General features: G+C 40.9%; 1 protein-coding gene across 1 annotated transcript in view; it reads right to left on the minus strand.

Moving 5' to 3' along the window:
* Positions 1 to 2169: 2169 nt before the first annotated feature.
* Positions 2170 to 26701, minus strand: part of TRHDE (thyrotropin releasing hormone degrading enzyme) — a 330847-nt gene continuing 306315 nt past the window's right edge. The window contains 4 exon segments of the mRNA XM_030548722.1: positions 2170 to 6912; positions 16627 to 16708; positions 21826 to 21966; positions 22537 to 22704. Coding sequence (XP_030404582.1) covers positions 6769 to 6912; positions 16627 to 16708; positions 21826 to 21966; positions 22537 to 22704 — 535 coding nt within the window. The 3' untranslated portion in view covers positions 2170 to 6768.

The raw sequence follows: 26701 nt of genomic DNA on the forward strand, positions 1-26701 counted from the left end.
TCTCCGGCTTTACAAGGCGACAATGTTCTCATCCACACCAAAGCCTATTGCCCCTTAAACATAAAAACAACATAGCAAAGTTACATTTACATAGACAATAAAGCTGTCTTTGTACAGGGTAGTTATACACCGTTACAATGATATTTTAGCTAGAGAGATTGATCAGATTATTTTTTTCATTTAGTTTCTTACATCAGGAAGCCTGGTTGTTGCTAAAGACTAGAACTTGCAGTAATATGAGGGAGTAGCAGCTACCCTCTTCACATTACAGTATTCTGCAGTTCTCAGAACATAATATAAAACTTAATCATATTAATCAGTGGGGTGTTATAACAAATATCAACATGAAAAGCAAAAACAAACATCAATCAAACATGTGCTACTGAAATAGAGCATACATCATTTTCACGTGGCTCTCCTGAAAACAATGGGCTAGATCCTCAGCTGGTGCTCAGTGGCACTACCGCAGAGTATTCCAGCTGAAGATCTGTCCCCAAATATGTATATGATCAGTTTGGTTACAGAAATATACATTAAAAGATGGCAGAAATTAACAAGGATTTACAAAGATGCATAGCACAGAGCTGGGTGTGGGCATTTGCTCCTGGGTCGTTTCTATGTACTACAGTATGTTCTGTAGATCATTTAAAAAACCATACCTTTACCATAATAATGATGTAAGGCAAATTCTAACAATGTGGTCAATGAAATTTTGAGTAATGGCTGCAATAGGGCTCCCTAGCTCTTTCTGTTTGTGGCTTTGTATTGCTACACAAACAATGTGTGCCAGAGGGTTGTTCAACTCTAGGAATGTTACTCTTAAGAGTGTTCTTGACCAATATGTTGTTACTCTCTATTGCAAATCATGCACAATCAGTGATAGTGTGTTGAGGTGCATTACTTGGCAATTTAGCACCTGTTTCACTGTTCACGAAATTCTAAATATATATATATATTCGAAATATATTCTGGCAGAGGACCATGGACCTGATCCAGTAATCACTTAATCCAGTAATCCTCATTCAAGCGGGTAGTTTCATTGAAATCAGTTTTGTTGAGGTTTCACAGGATCAGACCCAGTGTTTAATTTGTGCTAGGGCTTGCCAGGGCTGAGCCCCAGCACCTCTAGGCTTGGCAGTTCATAGCCCTGGTACCTCTGGGCTAGCCGCATCTGTCATGAAAGTAAAAAAAAAAAAAAACGCTTGAGCCCCGGGAGCTCTTTAATTACAAATTAAGCACTGATCAGACCCCATATGACTTTCAATATCTGGTCATTGTGGGCCCAATCTTACATCCAATGAAGTCAATGGAAAGATTCCAATGGAACTAAGTTCCTTCCTTTAAAATGGACTTGATTTGAAACCTTTTGTTAATATTCAGGCGCAATGGTACAAACGTTACTCTGGTGAGTAGTCCATACACACAGCAGTTTCCACCTCATTAGTTACAATGAGACTACTTATGTCAGCAAGGAATACTTGTTCAAGTCACAGTTCCCTTCGTTGTACATCAGTATTTCTTTCAGGAGTGGCAGAAAATTAACTTATTAACAATTGTAGCAATGTTAATACTACAGCTTTATGTATTATAACAACCACATTGACACTGGCATAATACAGACTTGCACCGACAAACTGCAATTTTGCCAACATGTTAAACTCCTAATAAAAGATCCATGAACTTGCACTGACATAGCTTCCTTGCACTCTGACATTACAATGCACTTTTATTTCCATACATCTGAAGTGGCAACATTCCAAGGTCTTTGTTAGAAAAAGTCCCCTGAAATTGAACAGTGAATTTTCAACATTTAAAAAAATAAATTGAAAAAAAAAAGTACTATATGGCTCTTTGCAGGTATTTTAAAATTCAAAATATGTTACCTGTTTCAAATGAGTTTTAAAGAACAGACATTAAAGAAGTTTAAGCCTTTTCAAAGATTTTGGTCAATGTTTTCCACCTTAGATGTCTACAACAAATGGTCCAGATTATTCCTAGTGGTGCAAGCACACCAACAGATATGGTATGTAAAGTCCCAGGAAGATCACAGATTCATAGCTTCCCAGGCCAGAAGGGACCATTGTGCTCATCTAGTCTGACCTTCTGTATAACACAGGCCATAGAACCTCCCCAAAATAATTCCTATAGGACATCTTTTAGAAAAACACCCAATCTTGATTTAAAAATTGCCAGTGATGGCAACCTCTGGCAAATTGTTCCAATGGCTGATTAGAACATTTACATTGTATTTCCAATCTGAATTTGTCCAGCCCTCATTTTCATTTAAGATCATTCAGTGATATGCAACTGGCATAGGGGTTCTTATGACAACCTCCTCCTTGTTGACAGTGTAAAGAGCTTGGCTGAAGCTTCCTTGCATCCTGATGATTATCAATTGCTTACTGGCCTTTAGGGCTATTGGCAGTAGATGGAAGTTAAATCAGCCCTCAGGCTGCTCTAACTTAATGCTGGGAGAATGTCCTGGTGTCCAACCAGCTCAGGAGAACACTCCCTATACTTCCTCATGCTCATAACTTGCACTGTGAGATGTGTGGCCATAACCAATAGTCTGGGCCAATACTGAGATATGCTGAGCATTCGCCACTAGAGGTGGTTGAAAACCAATTCTGAAAAATGTGTCCCTATTCTCTCATGGAAAATCTTGAATTTTTCGATGAGCTCTGCTCACCACATTTTGATTTCAGTGGGAATAGTTAGTGATCAGCAGGTCTGAAAAATAAAGCCCCTTTTATTTAAAGTGTTTAAAATATTGGCACCCATGTTTGAAAATGTTGCTTTTCCTACCTGCAATAGTCTACGAAAGATAAATAGAGCTGCTGACACCTTATGGGAAACTTGTCTGTAGGACTCATTTATACGATAGATTTAGTAAATATGTCTATATAGTTATTTCTCTTTTATTCTTTATTACTAAAGAGTTAATTGGATGAATCGGGATCTTTGCTGTGAAAAAGTTTATCAGCACCAATGGAGGTCACAACTCTGTGTGACATTTAGAACTTTGTGAAATACTCACAACCCCAAAACTACATAAAATCCACCTTCAACCTCCGTTATAGGATTAGAATTCATACCGTAGCACTGAAAGGATCACAAGGTTTCAGGTGTACCTGGCTCTAGTTAATTAAATATTATATCATACAATGCTAATGCTCACATGTATCCAACACAGGTAAAACTTGGTCTAAGAAAAAAAATATTCATATAATTCTAGTCTAGTCATCATTAGCAGCTATGTTATGATACCACCAACTATTATGGGCCAAATTCACTACTAAGTTGGGTTAACTCTACTGGCATCAAGGAACCATCAGATTTTCTGCCTGAGGGTATTATACAAATACAATAAATTAACGTATTACCATGGAGTTGCAACTATTTGTGTCTACTGTCGATTTTCCCCTATATTATCCAGCAAGGAATAAACACTGGCTATAGAAGAGGAATAAAGATCATGATTCTGAGTTCATACAAATGTTAAGGGTAGAGGTGGGCCTAAATTGCAATATCAAAACACCCCTGGTGCTTTGGGGGAGTTCAGAACCCAAACTGCATTATAATTCCAAATGTTGCAGTTTATTCCTTCTCGCTACAATGGACCAAACAAAAAAACCTGTATTTGAATGAAACAAACAAAAAACATGCATTGACGTTTAGAATGTTCAAAATCTGGATCACAGTCCAAATTTTGGAGCTAAGACCCATCTCTAGTTATGGACAGGGGAACAAAGGAGAAAAATTAACGAGATAAACAGTTTTTTTTCCTAAGAAGAATGTTTGTAAGGCTTTCCATGAGGTATCAGCTGCTCTTTAATACATCACTGTCTGGAACTTATAAAGAAAAGAATCTGAAGACATACGTAGATGCAGGGTTTCTGAGTACTGTAGAAAACAGCTATAGTTTTATTTGATTTAAGCCATTTAAATTTAAGCCTGATTCAATGCAAAACAGCAAAATACAAAATATTAAAAAAATAAACATTAGGGATTTATAATGGAAAGGGCCAACTCAACCTTAACTCTAGCAGTAATATGAAATCACTATAATACAATAATTATAAGCAATACAACAATTGGGAGGTACAGTATAAATAGCTAGGGCTTGATATTTGTGGTAGACCAGTCTCTCAATACCACTAAAATATTAAATACAGCAACTAAAATGTTAGACTTGCACCCAGCATTAGTGTAACTTACTAGAAAAGACTAAAAACCATTAGAATTCTATTTCCAAAAAAGCAATATGAAAACTGCTCTGCACTCTGGAATTCAAGACTAAAAACAAATCACTACTTTGTAATGTGTCAGGTTGTTCTTTATATTAGCCCATTATCATTGGAAAGGTCAGAAACTTCTACATGTGTCCCATGTTCAAATTGTAGTGACAACCAAGTGAACAATGAGATGGCAGAATGCAATCTGAGCTATTCAGATCATTGTGCACAACAAAAAAAGGACATCTTTTTACTGAAATTTCCAAGCCCATGTTTAAGCATTTAACTTCCTCTAGTTTCTTTGACCAGCAAAGGTTTGAGGGGACTTGCCAAGGGTTCTGGTATGCATATTCTGGCTTTGTTTTGATATGACAGAGCTACATGGTATTTTGTCATCAAATTTTAAAAGTGCAGCTACATATTGGTGTTGAGGCAGTCTGGCCAACTACAGAACAAGTCTTTGCACTTTTAAGTGCCTTCCCTCAGAGGATACTGAAGTGCTAGACTAACATTAAGTATGCCTCACAACATCCCTGTGAGGTAGGTAAAAGATACATACAGAGTATTTCACTCTACAGACATGAAAACGTCTCTGGGAGGAAAGCAGAAACTCGTTAATACTTCAACACAAAATGTATAGGGCTTATCAGGAGCAGAGGACTCCCTCTTCTTTTGTAAGGTCACACTTGACACAGGAGAGGGTAGAGATCTGTTGCTCTTGGGCTGGTGCTGTTCTGCTGCATTAACTCATGTTAGTACAGTTAGTAGTAGAGAAGGATACTCAGGGAATGTGGCTATCAGCTCTTGAGGACCAGAGTTCCACAGGAACAAGAGGCTATATTAGAGAATCTCTTCTCCCCTTACACCACTGAAGGGACTCCAGTCTGCCAGTTCAATATGCTGATATTGGCTGGTTCCTCGCACAGTGCCCACTTGTGACCCATCTGTGAAAAACTGGTTGAGGATGAGTTACTACTGCTATGCTGCATTTTGTGAGCTGAACTGCTGTGTAAAGTGTTCCTGACGTTGGGTGGCCACATTTCCCGAGCTGTACAGAGCTGACCTCTCATGTTGCAGAAGGGCCAGAAACAGTTAAATGGCAGGGGCAGAAATACTATGTCTATCCCCACCTCTGAACTACCACAACCCACTTCCTGTGAGCTTTCTGTGGTTCTGCTCTTCTCCATGCTGCACAGCATGGGAGACTTTTTGGGCCTAAGATGAGAACATCAGTTTTCATTCCCAATAGATGCCACCAATGGTGCAGAATGTCATTAAACACTAGCAAATTCAGTAAATTGTAGGATTGGGAGGAAAAAAAACTCATTCATGTTTAGAATTCTGGAATACTTTATGTGAATCACAGGAAAAGGGAAATAGAAGTAGAAGAGTTTTCTTAGCAGTAGCCATTACAAATATATATCCATATTTAACATTAAAAAAAGAGTTGGCAAAAATGATAAGAGCATATCTGAGTGAAAATATCACTCAAATGCTGACACAATCATGGAGTATCTAGGTTATTTGTCTTTTATACTAGATCATCACAGAGGCTGGCCTTCCACGTGCAAGATAGCTTTATTGGTTAATTTTGTGTTCATGGATCCAGGTTATTCTCCACTTTTGCCTATATCCATTTGAATTTGATGAGTATTTATGATAGTTGTGCATTAGCAGCTGCGTAATTACTACACAGATTGAGTAGCACATCCAGAATACCACTGCCTCATAAAATCACCCAGAGGAGGTGGTTTATGGATTTTGTCCAAGCAGCTATGCAAAGTTCTCATCATAAACATTGTATACATTTATGATTAGAGCTTTAAAAAATTTTTTTTCACTGATCAGCAGTGAATATAATTAGCTTATGAAATTACAGTGTACTAGGTGAGTGGTGTCTCTCAATGTATGTACACTTTATTTAAATACGGAAATGGGGAGACTGCATATATAACAACTGGCAACTCAAAAATGAGTTGGCATCCCTATAATCATTAAGAGACAATCTGAGTGCTGAAATGATTGGCATCTATCATGTAAGGATGACTTTACACCTCATGCGCCCCTGTGTTTGGAGCCCTTCAATCTTTCCTCTCCTTTTTTCCATTACTTCTGTTCATTGCAACACTGATTGTCATAGATAGTCTTTGTGCTTTTGCATAATGCCCATCTTTGATGTAACAGGAATTCACATACAAAACTTGGTCATTATAAGTACGCATGCTGGAATACAGGCAGGGACCATACAACCATGCACAAAATACTCTTTAAAGTTTTTTCAAACTGACGGTAACATTTACATGCACCACTTAATATCAGGTTTGGTCATGTACACTGAGGACTGGATTTCACAAGCAGTCATGACCACCTCTTCTGGCAAGAGTTCCTTTACAGTTTTAATAAGAGCCCAGTGCAAGAAAACTCCCTGCAATTCTGATCTTGTCTTCATTTCAATGTCAAACGCTCTCAGATTTTCACGTATTGCACCTCCTCTTCCACAACTTCCCATTAAATGGATAGTTAAAAACAGAGATTAGTGTTTCAGGGATTTTCTTAGCCACTGGAATAGTTCTTCTTTATAAAGCATTTGCCACCGTACATTGGCTTCCACTGTTTCCACAGCTCGAGAGAAAGAGGAGGCAGATCCTTCTTTGTAGCTCTTTATAAAATTCTTCAGCTGGAAATATAATTTAAAACCAACAATTAAAATTGAACTGAAGTGAAGAAGTCTTTTCAATGCATGTAAACAAGTCAGATATTTAGGATAAAACTCTACGATCACTGCTGAAGTAAATGTAAGATCATGTAGAGAGATTTACTGCAAAATGCAATAAGACAGCAGACTGTGTCAATTAGGTGTGATGTGCTTGCTTCAAATTGCACTGTAAGAGATTGACATGTCAATGCTGGATCACATTAATATCATCTCCTCGTTCTCTCTTGTAGCCCAGCTGCTACACTTTGCAGACAGCTGGTCTGCTTTGAAGTTTTACTCCTACTTAAGAAACTAAATTGAGAGTGTTGGAAATGCTCCCAGTTCAGCTTTATAAGCAAAAGTCAAACTGAAACAGCCCTGCTGCCTCTAAAGAGGGTTGATTTAATTAAACATTATAATGGATGTTTAACTTAGCCTTGCAGAACTACTTATGTTACTGCTGTATAGATTGATTGTTTGGAGAAGAGTGGATCAATTTAAGAAGTTACTGACCATAGCTACAGTGTGAAGAACCTATCAAGAGCAGTATGTTGCTAATTATTCTCAGATTTTGGACTACTGAAAAAGATTCTGTTACAGGGAAACTTTGGCTTTGGTCAGCAAACAGAAAGGGTATTAGCTCTGACTTGTATAACAGTCAGATTTGTGTTACAGTAGATGTGGCATCAGAATTGCAGTTGCTTTGGTAATGGCACTGATTCTCTTTGGATTAATATTAGATTTAGACAAAGATGTGGTAGGGTGACCTGCTCTGCATGTTGGTGGTAACCTCATATGTCAAATTGTTGATTTTTAGGCGAGGGTGTTAATAGTTGGCAAAAGTTTCTCTCCCGGTGAGGTTAAATTCCGTGCATTTATTGAAATTTGACCTTAGACTACAGAATTGTATGCATTTGTTTAAAGCTAAAGGGTCTGATCCTGAGGGGCTCAACAACTTCAGTTCCCACTAGCATTAACAGAACTTACGGAGGGTGCTTAACACCTCAGAGGAGGTGCTCTGCATCTTTTAGGAGTGGATCCTATATTTGTCCTCTTTTTTACTGATATAATTTCATGGCCAGCTTGTCTCAGGGGAAATGGAGCAGCCTACCAATGTTATGGAAGTGAGAACCCAGAGTGCAGCATGCCCTTGCATGCTGTCTCGATATTGACAACAGGCTGGTATATCACTCCCAAACGGATGGCCTTGGGGAAGTCAGCTGGGGCTATTCCTTGAGTTCTGAGTTTGCCAAAACTGGAGTGCACAGAAGAGTACAGCATAGCCATGAAGGCTGTAACCAGCCTTTGGTTAGCCATGACTTCATTGTGTACGACTCATTTAATCCATGATACATGGCAGCTGCTAAGCTCCCCACAAAACAACCACACAACCTCAGACTGGCAGATGAAGGATACATTAAATTGAAAGATTGGGCTAATCTAGGCAGGACATATATAATAACTGAAGTAGAACCTGGCCAGAATGCCACGGTTAACAGCTATCCCCCCAAATACTTGAAGTATTGATGGTGAAGGAACAGGAGACAGAACACTGACACTGTCCGCTACTCTTATCACACAACATGGAGCTTTTAACTTTCTCTATAGCATCTACCTAAGAGGGATACAAGAGGCCAGTGTTTAACATCCTGACCAATGGATGGCACCTCTAGCAGCACAACCCACCAAGTACTGCAATACTGTTGGGGGGGGCCAGGCCCCGAATAATTGATAATATGGCGTGGGGTTAAAAGTTTATATTCTCAGGCCTGCCATTGCCCTCGAAGTACCCCTTAGATTAATCAATATGTTCCTTTAAAGCTAGCAAAAGTACATGCAATCATTTATCATTTTCTTTTGTTCTTTTGTTTATGGTATAAAATGTAATCGAGCAAAGAGGGGGCTCTGTAGTGTGGGTAAAGGATATAGTTTAATTAAAGGATCCGGTACTTAATGAATTGTAAATGATGAATTATGGCACCTGTAAGCATCTGTATAAACAAGTGGGGTATATAAGCTGGGGAAAAGGGTAGTGATGTGTGCATGATCTGAGATTTTATATCTCCTTGCACCTTATTTGACTCAAATAAAGATACTTGCTTCTCCACTCCGGTGTGTTCATTGGGGATACGCACACCGGGCAAATGAACCCCAACTGTTGCACCCCCTGCAACAGCTTTGGCGAGCCAGCCAGGAGGTCAAAGGCTAAAAATTAGCCTTGCCCGGGCCCTCTCCAGTGGCCGACGGACTGAGACAATCACTGATGCCCAGCGCGCACCGGTGTTTTCACCGGGGGCCTCAGCAAAGTCTGGTACAGCCGACCCCGGGAGGCACAACGGTGCAACGCCCCAGAAAGTGGAGAAGTTTTGGTCCTGAGTGACGGTGAAGAACCGGTCTCGGGGATCAGGTAGGATACAAGTTTACAAGTTAAAAGGTTTAATCTGTCACCTGGTAAGACCTGGGGATGCCCAGGGTCTCCCAGTAAGGAATGGGACAGGGACAGTCACGGGATAAGGCAGCGTGCACGCCTCTAGAATGTATTCTGGTTAATTGGAAAATCTGTGAAACGGATCCGCTAAGTAAGGGTAAACTAAAAAGGTATTGTACAATAGACTGGCCTCAATATCAGCTAGAAGACCAGGAACGGTGGCCACCGGAGGGTTCGATTAATTATAATAAGATCCTACAACTTCTTTTATTTTGTCAACGAACTAATAAATGGAATGAGCATATGTATGGTCAGATATTTATGTCATTATGGAACAGAACGGATATTTTGAAGCAGTGTAATTTGATTCCAACAGGCTTAGGAAAGAGTTGTGAAAACGTTCCAAACTCCACTGTAATAGCAGGAGCGGGGTCCCATTCGGCCACAGCACCCCCACCGTATGGTGACAAAGTCCCCACAGCCCCGCCAATTGAGCCCTCCACAGGTTTGTACCCTTTAATTACTGAAACGCAAATCACTCGCAATGCTACGGGTACTCAGGAGGCAACCACTATGCAGGTGTATTCTCATGTTCCTTTTAACCCTGTGGATTTAGCGGCTTTTAAAGCACAGGCAGGGGAATTCTCTACCAACCCCTCCCGATTCATTTCAGTTTTTGAAGGTTGTCTGGTTAGTCATAAACCTGACTGGGATGACTGCCAGGTACTTCTGCGAACACTCCTCTCGGAAGTAGAGCGGAACCAAGTTTTAGCTAAGGCACGGGCAGAGGCAGAAAGGAGACATGAACAGGATCCGGCTACCTATAAGGAGGCAAAAGATCAGGTCCCTTTTACTGACCCCCAGTGGAACCCTAATAAGCTTGAAGGTATGGGCCCTTTAACTAATTACAAAGAACTGTTGCTGTTTGGCCTACGTCACTCGGCAGTTCGCCATAACAATTGGGCAAAGCCTTATGAGATAGTACAGGAGCCAAAGGAGAGTCCGGTAGCCTTTCTACAGCGTATCCGGGACGCAATTAGACAGCATACAACAGCCAACCCTGAGAGTCCGGAGATTGAGGCAGTCATAAAGGGTATTTTTACCAGTCGGGCCGCCCCAGATATTAAAAGAAAATTACAAAAGAAGGAAGATCTCATGGGAATGACTATGGCTCAGATCCTGGAAACAGCTAACAAGGCTTACAGTCTTCGGGATGTAGAGAAGGAGAAGAGGCAGGTAAAAATGATGGTCACGGCAGTTCAGGCTGGCTGAGGGCGGCCCCTTGTGGGTGGAAGGGGCCGTGGATATAGGGGTTGAGGTCGAGGGTGCCCTGGTTTCCAAGAAAGACGGCTGGGTCGAGAGCAATGTGCACTCTGCCGGCAGGAAGGACATTGGAAGAATGAGTGTCCAAACCGGGAATGTATCCCCCAGATGACAGCAGGGACTCTGACAAATTAGGGGGGTCAGGGGAAACGGATTATCCTACCCCCGGAGCCCCGAGTAAAAATGAGGGTAGGAAGCACTGAACTGGACTTTTTGGTAGATTCAGGAGCAGCCCGAACCGCTGTAAACCAGCCCCTCCCCTTGCCCATAGAAAGCTCTCTGCTGGTAACCAGGGCAGTTGGAAAAGCAGCTTCGTGCTCAGTTTATGCCCCTGCTGAATGTGCTCTGGGGGAGAAGGCTATTACACACCGGCTTGTTTATTTCCCTAACTGTCCCACTCCATTGCTGGGACGGGACCTCCTATGTAGGTTAGGAGCTACGCTGCACTTCTCTCAGGATGAAATTGTTCTCACTCTACCTCCTGAAAATGCCTGGGTTATGGTTTTGGAACCTGAATCTGAATCTACAATTACTTGCGCCCCAGAATGGGAGGAATGGGAAGGCCAGGTATACCCTTTGGTTTGGGCTTCGGGGACCCCAGGAAAAGCCGCTCATTTAAGCCCCATAACAGTGCAGCTCTTGCCAGGAAAGGGGCCAATTCGGATTAAGCAGTACCCCATCAAGAAGGAGGCCAGGGAGGAACTACAGAAAATCATAGATAAATTCCTGCAGTGCGGGGTATTACGGGAGTGTCACTTGGCTTGGAATACCCCTATCTTACCAGTCCAGAAACCTGATGGCAGTTATCGGTTGGTGCAGGATTTAAGAGTCGTCAACGAGCAGGTTAAGACTTTACACCCCCTGGTGCCCAACCCATATACCCTGCTAGTCTCTGTGGGGGGACAGTATTCATATTTCTCAGTTCTTGATTTAAAGGATGCCTTTTTCACGATCCCGGTGGACACACAGTCCCAGGAAATTTTCTCCTTCGAATGGGAAGACGCAAACAGGAATAAAAGGCAACTGTGTTGGACGGTGCTAGCACAAGGATTTAAGAACTCCCCCACTCTTTTTGGTCAAGCTTTATCCCGGGACTTGGAAGGATGGGAAAATGAGAACAAAGTCCTTCTCCTACAGTACGTTGATGATTTATTAATCGCAGCAGTGGGACTAGAAGTATGTCTCCAGGCAACCGTAAGTCTTTTAAACTTTCTCGGGCTGCTGGGGTATCGCGTGTCAAGAAATAAAGCCCAAATTGCCCTCCCCGAAGTACGTTACCTAGGCTTCCAGATCAGACAGGGGGAACGTCAGCTTTCAAGGGGGAGGCTTGAAGCTATCTGTCGAGTTTCTACTCCCCGGAATCGCAAGCAGCTCAGAGCATTCCTGGGAATGGCAGGATTTTGCAGCATATGGATCCCAGAGTTCGGACTACTAGCTAAGCCACTGTATGAATGTGTTAAAGGGACCGATCAGGAACCATTTTACTGGACAACAGAGGCAAATAATGCCTTTACCTTAATAAAAAGAAAATTGATGGAAGCCCCAGCTCTGGGTCTGCCCGATCTCTCTAAGCCCTTTCAATTGTATGTACATGAAAGAAAAGGGGTGGCCCTGGGACTACTTACACAGTTATTGGGCTCTTGGAAACGCCCAGTGGCTTATTTCTCCAAACAATTGGATCAGGTTGCTAAGGGGTGGCTGGCATGCCTACAGGCAGTTGCAGCTACAGCTCTGGTGTTAGAGGAAGCAGAAAAACTGACTTTGGGGGGGGCTGTTCAAGTATACACTCCACATATGGTCCAAGCCTTACTGGACACAAAGCGGGGGTCTCTGGCTCACCCAAGCTCGGGTAGCCCGGTATCAGGCTAAGCTCTTAGAGAACCCCGAGGTTACTCTGCAGGCTTGCCCCTCCCTTAACCCAGCTACCTTGCTGCCAGAAACAGAGGGCCAAGAGCATGACTGTTTGGAAGTTATAGATGCCCAGTATTCCAGTCGTCAGGATTTAAAAGATCAACCTCTTCCTAATGCAGACTATGAGTGGTACACGGATGGCAGTAGCACTGTTGTGAATGGACTTAGAAGGGCGGGCTATGCTGTGGTGTCTCTCCATGAAACTGTGGAGGCAAAAAGCCTGCCCCCCGGGACCTCAGCCCAGCTAGCCGAAATAGTGGCTTTAACTGGTGCGCTTGAATTGTCTAAAGGGAAAAGGGTTAATATCTTCACAGACTCTAAATATGCTTTTGGTGTATTACATGCCCACGCAGGTTTATGGAAACAAAGGGGATTATTGACGGCTCAAGGCTCCCTGGTCAAGCACGGGTTACAAATTCTTCAGCTTTTGGAGGCCGTACAACTCCCCTTAGAGGTCACAGTGATGCACTGCAGGGCTCACCAAAAGGAGGACCACAGTGTTAATCGAGGCAATGCCAGGGCGGATAGAGAAGCCAAGCGAGTTGCCACTTTAGAACCGGGACTAGCCGAGGGTGTCTATTTACACGCCTTGATTCCATCGTTAGGGGACCTCCCTACCCCACAGTATACGAGTGAGGAGTTAGAATGGGCTGAATCTCTTGGGCTCCAGAAGGAAAACAGATGGCTCCATTCCACGGAGGGAAAGGTCCTGTTACCAAGGTGTATGATGCGACCAGTATTACAAAAGCTACACCAGACCTCTCATGCAGGCAGGGAAGCTTTAACCCAGCTTATACAAAAGTATTTCATCACCTCAGGACTTCGGCCCCTAGCGTCCCAGATATCAGCGGAGTGCCTTACTTGCCAGAAAAATAATCCTCGACCAGGGAATCCAGTTATACCAGCTACCCTAGAACCTACTCCGGGCCCCGGACTGGTGTGGCAAATTGATTTCACTGAACTCCCTCGAGCCCAGGGGTATAGATACCTCCTCGTTCTGGTGGATCGCTTCAGTGGGTGGCCTGAAGCCTTTCCTTGCCGAAATAACACCGCTAAGACTGTGGCTCTTACACTTGTTAAAGAAATTTTTCCTAGATTTGGCCTGCCTCGATGGATGGAGTCTGACCAAGGAACACACTTCACCTCAAAAATTGTCCAGAATGTCTCGGATATCCTCCAGCTCAACTGGAAACTTCACACTCCTTGGAGGCCACAGGCCAGTGGAGTGGTAGAACGCACTAATCAGACACTCAAAAGGCACCTAGCCAAAATATGTCAGGAAGCGTCTTTAAAGTGGCCCGATGCCCTACCTTTGGTTTTACTCCGCATTAGGCTCTTCCTAAGGGTAGAACTGGTTTAAGTCCCTTCGAAATTATGTTTGGAAGGGCATGGCCTATGAATGGTACCCCGATCCTACTAGGGGAATGGGAGGTCGGGTGTGGATATTTGTCTCAATATATGTGTTCTCTGTCTGCTGTTCTATGTTCCCTTCACAGGTATGTGAGGGACTCTCAGCCACTCCCTTTGGATGCACCTGTTCATTCCCTACAGCCTGGTGACTTCGTCCTTGTCCGGACCTGAAAGGACGAACCGCTCCAGGAGAAGTGGAAAGGACCCTATCTCGTCTTACTGGTTTCTCACACGGCAGCGAAAGTAGAGGGACACAAGAGCTGGATTCACTACTCCCGATTAAAAGCTGTACCTCCAGCGCAGAATCCAGATCCCGAGCAGTGGACGGTTCAGCCTACTGGGACCGGAGCATCGAAAGATTTGGGACTTAAGTTATTGTTTAAACGCAGATCACTTTAATTTGGCCATGTTTTTAATACTTGTATGGGTGTTTACTGTTTCTGGACAGCTGGCCCCTTTATCTTTCCGCTCCCCAGAAAATAACTGGTGGGCTCTTTTAGCTGCCACAGCCTCTAATTCTTCCCACTTTTGTGTAGGGAGCGGTTACACTTTAGGGTCTGTATTTACTACTTGTTTTGTGGGAGTAGCTATGCCCTTGCAAGATATTCACAACTATACTGAACTTGCTGCTTATAAGATGAAGTTGAATGCCCAGCAGCTGGCTAGGTTTGGCTCTGTCTCAAATCCTAAGCCTTATACAAATCAGCATCGTCTTCAGATTAGGCTAATGGCCGTGTCCTCAAATGCTACTTCCTGTTTCACTATTGTAGGGGCACGGAAGGTTGATACTAATTTAACCAACCATGAGATGAACTGCTCTGTTTCCCCAACCCCGACTTCTTATTTTAATGCACACTTATACCTTCCTCGTGGGTGGTTTTTGCTCTGCGGACTAACTGCATTCACTTATGTTCCAGCTAACAGTTCGGGAGGCCCTTGTTCTCTTGGACGATTAACCATGGGGGTTGTCCCTGGTCATGCTCTAGTTTTAAAGACACCTGGGCCTACCCGAGTCCAGAGAACTCGGCGTGGCCTGCCCCTGGATGAAACCTGTGATTCTAAGGTAAACCTGGTGTCTAAATCTCAGGCTATAGCCCTCGCTACTTCATTGGTCGGAGTCCCAGGCCTGGCCTTAGATGCAGAGCTCCAGCTTGCAAAAGTAGCCTGTGCCCTTGCCATGTCCATTAATCTAACTTCCACTTTAATCTCTGACTTGGCCTCGGAGCTCACAGGGGTCCGAGAAGGGGTACTCCAAAATCGCGCTGCAATAGACTACCTCCTCTTAAGGCATAATCATGGGTGTGAGGAATTTAAGGGTTTCTGTTGCTTTAACCTTTCTGATCACAGTCAAAGTATTGAAAATAGACTAGCTAAGTTGCGTGACCTTGTCACTCATATAACGCAAAATAGTGACAATGATTGGTGGGGCTCTTGGGGTTTTGGTAACTGGTTTGAGTGGCTTAAAAGCATCTTTACCTCCCTGCTAGTAGTAATAGTGATCGGTTTGCTCTTCTGCTGCGGTGTGCAGTTAGGAGTGCCTTGTTGTAAAAGTTGTCTGTCTGTCCTCCGTTTGCCAACAGAAATGTACCCCCTTAGGGCAGTCTCACTACCAACATCGGGTGGCCTGCCCTTTAACCTTGTTTTAAGTAATGAATATGAGAAAACTCAACGAAAGGCCTTTGAGTATTCTCAAAGGGGGGATTGTTGGGGGGGGCCAGGCCACGAATAATTGATAATATGGCGTGGGGTTAAAAGTTTATATTCTCAGGCCTGCCATTGCCCTCGAAGTACCCCTTAGATTAATCAATATGTTCCTTTAAGTACATGCAAAAGTACATGCAATCATTTATCATTTTCTTTTGTTCTTTTGTTTATGGTATAAAATGTAATCGAGCAAAGAGGAGGCTCTGTAGTATGGGTAAAGGATATAGTTTAATTAAAGTATCCGGTACTTAATGAATTGTAAATGATGAATTATGGCACCTGTAAGCATCTGTGTAAACAAGTGGGGTATATAAGCTGGGGAAAAGGGTAGTGATGTGTGCATGATGTGAGATTTTATATCTCCTTGCACCTTATTTGACTCAAATAAAGATGCTTGCTTCTCCACTCCGGTGTGTTCATTGGGGATACGCACACCGGGCAAACGAACCCCAACTGTTGCACCCCCTGCAACAATACTGTTCTAGTCCTAATGCAGAATCTGAGCCATGATCATCTGTCCCAAATCAGAGAACTGAGAAATAGTTCACATATAAGCTTATAGTCCTATAATATTTCAGAAATGCTAAAAATCCCAGTTTAAAGTCACATGCTTGGTTCCACAGCCACAGACTGTAGGGAGAGCAATAGAACAGGAACGCACAGTGGTGGCTTCAGCATTAAGACCTAGTCCTGCAGTGTCTGGTCATACTGAGTGAGACAATCCCAAAGTAACTCATAACTTCCCTAAGCCACTGTCAGTTCCCATAGAGCAGAAAGATTTTTCAGCCCCTACGATCTGTGTATCTGCTTTTATCTTGGTGCTACTGCAAGATTTAAAGGGTTAAGACCCCCAGATTTAAAAGGTTAAAAAAAATTAAGACAAAAACAAGTTAAAGCACTGAGATGCATGTAAGATTTACCTCATTTAGTTCTTCTTCAGTATTAAGGAATTCTGTGACTCCACTGATAAGTTTGGAATTCATAAATAATGCTTCTCCATATCTTCAAGGGCAGAAAAACACACATATCAAATTAGTGTAAGTATATCAACTGAATGAAAGTATTTGATTACATAGATTTCCATTCAAGGACTATAGCCAGTTCAAAATTCAGTAATGCTAACTAGTGGTCCATACAGACTGCAAAGCCAAGAGGCAGAAGAATAGCCAGTCCAGGGAAAGGGCATGTGGCACCTTTGCAGCTGAAGCCTTAAAACATACTTTTTTTTTCAGTTTTGTGTTCTCTTTTCCATTTTTCCTTACCCATCCCATTTGCATAACTAGTAGTTGTTACATAAATGAGCTGAATCTGGTGGTCTCCTTCCAGTACTTAAAGGCTTGCTTAAAGATGAAAGTTAATCTGGTATAAAATAGCATGTGAATTTAAAACAGACTAATTATTCCTGATTAGCTCTCTGTGGATGCTCTTATTCCAGAATAAGAGTGTCCCTAGATGGAGTTAATCAGCAATAGTTATTTCACTGTAAATTCTCAATTTACCTTAACCTAAATTAACTTTCCTGTATAGCCCTGCAAAAGAGGTAACCAGCCAATGAAAATATGATGCATTGGATGCTGGGTGTCTGAAGCCAAATTTGTGTCTTGCTATTGCTGCTGAATATACTGTACTTCACTGAACTGTGCTATTCCACATTCACTTACTTTGAAAGTGGTTATTAAAACAGCACTCATTCCACTGCTTGTCTGAAAATTCTAGTGTACTCAATTAAAAAAATCCGAGTCTACATCTGTCATAACTATAAAGGGAAGGGTAACAACCGTCCTGTATACAATACTATAAAATCGTTCCTGGCCAGAGGCACCAAATCCTTTTACCTGTAAAGGGTTAAGAAGCTCACGTAACCTGACTGACACCTGACCCGAAGGACCAATAAGGGGACAAGATACTTTCAAATCTTTAGGGGGTGGAAGGCTTTTGTTTGTGCTCTTTGTTTTGGTGGGGTTCGCTCTTGGGACTAAGAGGGACCGGACATCAATCCATGTTCTCCAAATCTTTCAGAACAAGTCTCTCATATTTCAAACTTGCAAGTAATAGCCAGGCAAGGCGCATTAGTTTATCTTTGTTTCCTCAACTTGTGAATTTTACCTTTGTTAGAGGGAGGTTTATCCCAGTTTTGTTGTAACTAAGGCTAGAGGGGGTTCCTCTGGGCTCTTTCAATCTGATTATCCTGTAAAGTTATTTTCCATCCTGATTTTACAGAGATGATTTTTACATTTTCTTTTTAATAAAATCCTTCTTTTAAGAACCTGACCGATTTTTCCATTGTTCAAAGACCCAGGGGGTTGGGTCTTTGATGACTTTGTAACCAATTGGTTAGGATATTACTCTCAAGCCTCTGCAGGAAAGGGAGTGTAAAGCTTGGAGGGATATTTTGGGGGAAGAGAAACTCCAAGTGCTCCTTTCCTTGTTTCTTGTTAAATCACTTGGTGGTGGCAGCGTAACAGGTTTAACCTAAGCTGGCAGAAATAAGCTTAGGGGGCTTTCATGCGAGTTCCCACATCTGTACCCTAGAGTTCAGAGTGGGGAAGGAACCTTGACAACATCTGTTAGGCTAAAGATAAACCAAATAAAAGGATGGCTCTTGGGTTTTTGCATTACACATGGAAGAATCTCTTTAAATCTCCGTGATGTGAAGTTTCATTTTAAGAGTAGCCAAGCAGTATTTTATCAAGACTGGCATCATTCAACATAGCAACAGTCATCTGATGAAAACTACAGTGAACTAATCCTTAAAACACCACTTAATTTACCTACCTCCATCTGGACATAATTGTGTTTAAAAATATAGACCCCAAATCTGACCTCATATATGTGCACACATTTGGGATTATCTGAGGGCAGAACTGGGCTCACACATTTGCTTTCTCCAAACAGATTTGGAGAACCAACTCATACTTCAAATTGAAAAGTTCTAGTACCACCACAGGCCTCTTTTCTGTTTATATCAACCTTATACTAAAATTAATTATTCTTAACCTTGTAGGTAGTGAAAGCCAGAGAGTCTTTAAAAAAAAAAGAAAGCTCTATTTAAATAAATGTAAAACCCTGAAAAAGAACTTGCTGTGTTGGAAAAGTTTCTATTTTTGAGGGGTAAATTCCTTTGCTTATTACCTGGAACTTCTGTGTAAGGAACAGTGTTGCAGATATTAAAATTCCTATTCCTTGCTCACTAATAACTTAATTATTCATGGATATTTCAGCAAGCACATCTCTTTTTCCAAAGCTTCAGTCACACTTCCATACACAGACATCCAGATGCAAATGTTTCATATGGGAAGACATATGGATTTCATGATCTTTTAAGCATGTTTAGGCTTTCAAACAAAGCATCTATTTTTACCTTCGCAACTCAGCCCCATAATTGATTGTTTGGAAAACTGGAACCACCTCTTGATGGGGCCTTTTGACAAGGTTACTAGTCCACTTCACAGAAACAACCTCATGAAAAGAGTGCAGGGATTTTATTTTTCAAGCAGCCTGCACTGTTTCCATAGTGTAAACAAGTAGTAAAATTTATTTTTTCCTTGAAAACTAAGCCTTGTGAATTACTGCACTGTTTACTGTGGAAAAGAACCTCCTCTTTCAACTACTGACCTTGACAAACTGTCACAGAAAATAGTAATGGCATTACAGAACCAACAAACAAGTATTTCTGCTTCGCAGAAGCATTTCATCTAGGAATGGTGGGAGTCTTCTCCTGCCCCCTTATTTAAAGGGCCTGATTTTCTAATACCTTGCAACTCTTCTAACTATTTCACCTGTGCAAAGTGGGTGTATAATACTACCAGGTTTGTGTAGTAGTATTTTTCGCCTACTTTGGACAGATGCAAATTAAATCAGAGGGCAGAGAAGAATCAGGCCCATAGTAAGGAATGTAGGGATTGCTATTTTCAGACTTTGGATAAAATTTTCAAAACTGTCTAAGGATCCTGCATCCCATTTTTTAAAGCGAATTGGGAATTTACAGGCCTAACCCCCTTTAATTTATAGTCAGACTTAGGTTAGGTTCCTCAGTACCTACATCACTTTTGAAAATAGGATTAAGCACTTTTGACAATTTTACTCATTGGTCGAGGGGTGAGACAAATATATTTTAAAATGTCATGAACGAAAAATATTTTGGTGCTATTGTTTGATCCAAATGATACACAGTATTGCACAGTCAAAGAAAATGGAGTTTTAGCATCATTTAATTGTCCTCAGATACCTCATATTACTGTATCAAATTGTTAAGTATTTCATAATAAATTCAATGGGAAATACCATAGAGATGATCAAAATATTTAATAAAATGACATATCTAGTAATGACAAAATAAACATTGTGATAAAAGGTATCTTGGGACAGCATGTTGGCTTGATTAAATGTCTGCAATGAAATGTTGCAAAACCAATTGTGCAACTGAACTCACATTTTTAAAAGGTCCTAGTACCACAAAAATTTAAGATCACTGTCATACATTCCTCAGTCTGTGTCAGAACTTGGGTGTTTCACTGTATATTTTTATGATGCTTTAAATGACATTTCATGGAAGGTTTTAATTGCCTGTTACAAAATTTATATCCATGACATGTTGGAGTCATTTCAGTCTATCAGGATTATGCAATAAGAGCTCTATGTATTACTCCAGTGAATCTACCCTGCACTAGCCTGCCACACTCTGTCCATGTGCACCCTGCTGACATATTAAACAGTTCACTTAAATGCTTTCATCTGGTCCTGTTTCAAAGAGGACTAGATCAAAGTGCATTAATGAACTATCTGAGTGTGTCAGGATAGTACAAGGTAGATTCATGCCCCAACTTGCTGCAAACTAAATGTTTGTGCAGACAAGTCCTAATTTGTATTTGGGGACCAGTAAAGTATTTAGCAGCCCCAAGACTGGCAAAGTACAAAGCTGGCCCTGAGTCAAGAACAGGGCCCTTTGTCATTTCCCCATCAAAAAGGATATAATGAAGTTCCCAACCGCACAGGTGCATTGTGAGGCTAAGTTCCTTACTGTTTGTAAGGCACAAAGATACCATGCTGGTGAGTCCCATAGGAAAAAATTGGCTTGGGGGACTTTGTTTTAAAATGTCTGCTCCTGGACTAAAACCTCCAAAACCGAATTTCTGCTCAAAGCAAATTTTTCTAGCTGAACTATAAAATCTGTTAGCCCCCAAAATCCTAACCAAAGCATCATGGACAGCAAACATAAGGCCAGATTCTACACTCTTTGAGAAAGATTCACTAATACGGTGTTTCCAACAAATCTTCCTATCGCTATGGTGGAGGTTATGGTGGGTTTGACTGTCCACAGAGCAGACATGAGGTGTGGGCTCTCTTAACTTGGTTATGTCCAGTTATCTGCAGTGAAATCCTGATGGTTTTGGAGACATCCAAAAAGAACCAAGAATATCTCCAATTAGTTCCCTACCTGCATCTAGATCAAAATCCCCCTCAGGTGAGTTTTAAGAGTATGGATGGGGATTCTGAGTAATGTTGCAAGAGTCCAAATTATATTACACAGGGAAACAGTTGCAGCTATGGGGCACAGCACACCACAGAGAGTGGCTTTCCAAAAGTCTCCCCCTCCCACTTGGCCAGGTATACCTTCATCCAAAAGGCTGACCCTTATACCGAGTGAAGATTGTGTGTAAAGTTACCATAAAGTTGGAGGGATGGTGAAAGATGTCCCATTGTACTCAACACCCCTCCATTCCACAAAAATTGGGGCATTTCAAAAAGATTCTCTCCACTGTCCTGCTCCCATGTTCTAAAGCAGATTTTTCAATCAGATCTCAATTAACTCAGGCAAAACTCTCATTGGGAGGTTTTTTGTCTAAATAAGAACAGGACTGTTGGATTTGACATACAGCACATATCATCAAAAAGACAATACAGTAATGGACAAATATATAGATGATATACATAGATACATCTATGAACAGCTTTATGTCTATATAAAATATATTTTATACACACATCTTTGCATTAGATACATCGATAGATAGCGCTATATATGAACAGAAAGAGAGTGGATTAGACATAGAAATAGGTAGTTAAAATATCTAGAGAGATATAGAAAATAAGACATGACAAATAACTATTATCTGTACCTGGCATTTAGTATTTTCCATTTTTCTCTGAAAAACTTCCAAGCAAGATCCCTGCCATGTGGATTTCGAGCTACATGGATTATAACATCAATTGCATCTTGATCCAGGACAACTTCTGAATTGAGAGACAGGTTCAGAAGCCTTTAGGAGTGAGTCGAGGGGAAAAAAAACTGTTTAGTTTTTGCCAGTAAGGTCCATAAAGCTCGTCATCTAACAATGAAACAGCAAAGACCACAGATTGCTAAAAGATTTATTTATATTGCCAGGAGAGCTCTGATTTTTATTTGTGAGATTCCAAAGATCACACATACTTTTGAATAAAAAAAACCCTTCTGTCCTGCAACTAGATTGTGAGTTCTCTAGAAGTAGGAAGATATTTAAGCATAATTGCAGGTGCGTGGAATATTTTCAATGAAAGCTGAGATCATGTGAAATGCTCTTGATGGCATGTATCTTTATGAACTCTACACTGAGACCATGTTGATCAAAAAGTTCGCTAATGAAATAAGTTTAGAAGTGAAATAATGAAAAAATCATGCATTTGCAAGGATCTCAATACAAAACCATGTGACATTCTAACTAGAAAGTGATTCTGTGCTCTAAAAATAGGCTCTCTCATTTACAGATAAATGTTGAGATGGGGAAGCAATATCATTACTGCAACAGTTATCAATGACAAAGAATCAGAAACACATAAATAGATATTTCCACCTGTTTAACAAGTTTCTATCATCACTGCAAGTTAAGGCTTCTAACAATATTTTCTTCTCAGATACCGCTGTGGTAGAATGGAATTTCATCCAAATGAACTCCCATACATCTTCATCCATCAGTGATACTCCCGTACAGTAAACGACGTCTCTGACGTTAAGTGGGATTCTAAAAAAGCAACCCATAGAGCACTGCATTATTAAGGAGATTCAGAGTAATGAAAAGGGATATAGGACATTACTACTTTAATTCCTGTAAAACTCCAAAAAAGTATAACAGTTACGAACTTTTGGTGAATTATACTTATCTTCAGAGTTTTCCCTTCACTGATAACGTCCAAAATCATATACTGAATTGGTAAAATTTCTGGTACCATAGCATAGCATATGCCTGGAATTCCTTGTGTCTAAAGGGATAGCCTTCCTAACTCGCAAATATACCATATAATTACAAAGGCACATATATTAGCCTTCTGACTCAGCACACAGATTCATGCATAACAAAGCCAGAAGGGATCAATGTGATCATCCAGACAGCTCTCCTGTGTATAACAGGCCATAGAACTTCCCTGAATTCATTCCTGTTTGAATTAAAGCAGATCTTTTAGACAAACAACCAAGATTTATTTAAAAATTGCCAGTGATAGAAAATCTATTATCACCCTTGGTAAGTTGTTACAATGGTTAGTTGCCTTCAGTGTTAAAAAATTGTGCCTTACTGCTGGTCTGAATTTGTCTAGCTTCAACTTCCAGGCATCAGATCTGATACCTTTGTCTGCTAGATTGAAGAGACCATCATTAAGTATTTTTGCCCCATGGAAGTGTTTACAGACTGTGAATTGTTAAGCTAAGTAGATTGAGCTCCTTCAGTTTATCACTATAAGGCAAGTTTTCCAATCCTTTAATCATTCTTGTTGCTCTTCTCTGAATCCTCTCTAATTTACCAACATCCTTTTTGAATTGTACAGACCAGAACTGCACACAATATTCCAGCAGCTGTTGCACCAGTGCCAAATACAGCAGTAAGATAACCTCTCCATACCTCAACTCCACGTCCACTTGGGTATGCATCCAAGGATTGTATTAGCCCTTTTGGCCATAGCATTGCACTGAGAGCTCATGTTCAGCTGATTGTCCACCACAACCTCCACATCTTTCTCAGATTCACTACTTCCTAGGATAGAGTCCCCCACCCTGTAAGTATGGCCAATGTTCTTTATTCCTAGATGTATATATTTATATTTGGTCATATTAAAATGCATATTGTTTGCTTGCGCCCAGCTTGCCAAGCGATCCAAGTCGCTCTGCACAACTGACCTCTGTTCTCTTTAGTATTTACCTCTCTCTCAATGTTTGTGTCATCCGCAAATTTATCACTCATGATTTTATGTTTTCTTGCAGGTCATTACTAAAAATGTTAAATAGCATTGGACCAAGAACTGATCCCTATGGGACCCCATTAGAAGCATACTCATTCAATGGTGATTGCCCATTTACAGTTACACTTTGAGACCTATCAGTTAGCCAGCTTTTAATCCATTTACTGTGTGCCCTGTCAATTTTATATTATTCTAGGCTTTTTTAATCAAAATGTACCCAGATGCTTTGTAGAAGTCTAAGTATATTAAATCAACACTATTACCAGTATCATCCTAATTTACGATCTCATTAAAAATGTATCAAAATAATGTGACAGCATCTTTTTTTCTATAAACCCATATTGACTGGCATTAATTATATTACCCTCTTTTAATTCTTTCTTAATCAAATCCCATATCAACAGCTCCATCATCTTGCCTTGGATAGGAGTCAGATTGACAGGCCTATAATTACCCAGGTCACCAATTTGCCCTTTTAAAATGTCAGCTCTTTTAAAACTCTCAGACACAAGTTATCCAGACCAGCTGATTTTAAAATGTCAAACTTTAGTAGCTGCTGTTTTACATCCTCCTGAGTGTGGAACAGAAAGAGAGGATTACCATATGCTTTAACAACATCATCTCCCCCCCGCAAATATAAACATAAATTTTTTTATTGAACAATTCTGCCTTTTTTGCATTATTGATAATTCTACCTTTTCAATTTAGTAATGGACTGATACCATTGTCAGGATTCATTTTGTTTCTAATATACTTAAAAATGCCTTCTTATTGTCCTTAACTCTGCCAGCCATAGAGTTCTCCTTGTCAATTGCCATAATTATTAGTAATTAACATAAATCAGAAGCTATGAATGTCCCTTTTTTTCTATTTAATTTTTTTTATTTCTTATAGATACCTTCACTTCCTCTGTAAACTGGGTTGGCTTTTCAATCTAATATAGCTTTCTTCCTAGATTTTGACTTTTTGGGCAGCTAGTAAAGTGTTCTTATGTAATTCCCAATTATCATTCATATTTTTCTGATTATATTCTTCCTACCAGCTGATTTGCCTCATAATGATTTTCATGTTTGTGAAACTGGTCCTTTTAAAGCACCAAGCAGGGCTTAAATTCAGCCGGAGCCCACCAGAGCAGAGGTCCAGTAAATGTTTTCAAACTCACAGAAGCTCTGGCACCTTCTGCAAGGCAGGAACCCTGGCACCTGCTGCAGGGCTAAAGCCCCATGAGCCCTGGTGCCTGCTGCGGGGTTAAAGCCCTGAACCCCAGCACCTGCCATGGGGCCGAAGCCATGAACCTCAGTGTCTCTTCCCCAGTGGGTCTGAAGCCTGGAGCCCTGGTGCCTCTCCCCCCACAGGCTGGGCTGAAGTCCTGAGCCCTGGCACTGCTCACCTCCCCCATGGAGCTAAAGCCCTGAGATCCCCACCCCACAGCTGAAGCCTGGAGTCCTGGGTCTGTGGGGCTTCGAGAAATAATCTCTGAGAATTTAAGCCCTGGTACCAAGCATATATTTCACTGGTTTGGACTTTATTCTGTGTGCACATTATAAATATGATCAAAGTCATGATCGCTTGTACCCAAGTTATCATTATTTTTTAGTTCAGTTCCTCTTTATCTGTCAAGACAAGGTCTAACGTAGAATTTCCCCATGTTGAATGCAATACTTTTTGAGTTAGGAAATTGTCATCTATAATTAGAAATTCTAAGGACATTTTAGTACTTGCAGCATGTGACCTCCAGCATATGTTACTCCAATCAAAATCCCCTATGATCACACAACTTTTTTTTCCTACACATTATATATAGGTGCATAAGGAGCCAGTCATCATGTTCCCTAGTGTGATTTGGCGGTCTGTCGCAGACACCATCTAATAACCATATTGTGCTTTATCTATTAAGACAGTGATCCATAAACATTCAAGATCATTTTCTTCTGTTATGGTGCTACGTAGCTAAGCAGATGATGGTGTGATGTCATTTGAGTAAATACTGCCATATAGTGATATTATGGGGAGAAAAGTAAATGCATGGAGACTCACCTAACTGATCAGCATGCCAATGGGTAAATCAGATATGCAATCTGTCGGTTGACAGACAGCTCAGATAATTTAATCTCAGACTATCATTTACTGAAGCAGTCTCTCAGGACCAAATTCACAACCTGGTACAGCAGGTACAGTGGCACCAATAACTTACATTAGCAACTGAGTTTGGCTCTCAGACTCTACTATCCTCTTTCTCATTTCTGATGTATGTTTATCAGGTGTAACATTTTCCACTGAAAAATATTTTTACTGATAAAAATAGAAATTTCTCAGAAAAATGCATGTCTGCTTTGCTGAATATTTCCTTCCTTAATATTGCAATATCTACCAAAAATCTAATGCTTCCAGTTACTATTGCAGGGCTAAAATGTCTGGGTGCAGCACGCTGCAATAGCCATTTAGAAATTTGAAAAAAGATTGTCATTATGGATACTGTCAAACGAATATCTGAGTTGCAGTATCATGATACTGAAAGACTGAGTGAAATTTTCTTTGTAAATTTTATTATAACTTACACCACTGCAAAAGTTACAGTGAAGGTCACATCGAGACACGTTCATTAAAAGCCCATTTTTTCCACCTACTCAGAACCTTCAGAAATTTTTTTTGTGGTCTGAAGCTTTCTATTCTTAGCCTCAACTCAATGGTGAGTTTTACTGTAATATTTCAACAAAATCCTTTTGGTCATGTTTCAATCATTGGAAAGTGAAGATAATATGCCTTTTCAACATTTTAATGCTTCTA

The sequence above is a fragment of the Gopherus evgoodei genome, chromosome 1 (assembly GCF_007399415.2).
Source record: "Gopherus evgoodei ecotype Sinaloan lineage chromosome 1, rGopEvg1_v1.p, whole genome shotgun sequence".
Taxonomy (NCBI): domain Eukaryota; kingdom Metazoa; phylum Chordata; order Testudines; family Testudinidae; genus Gopherus; species Gopherus evgoodei.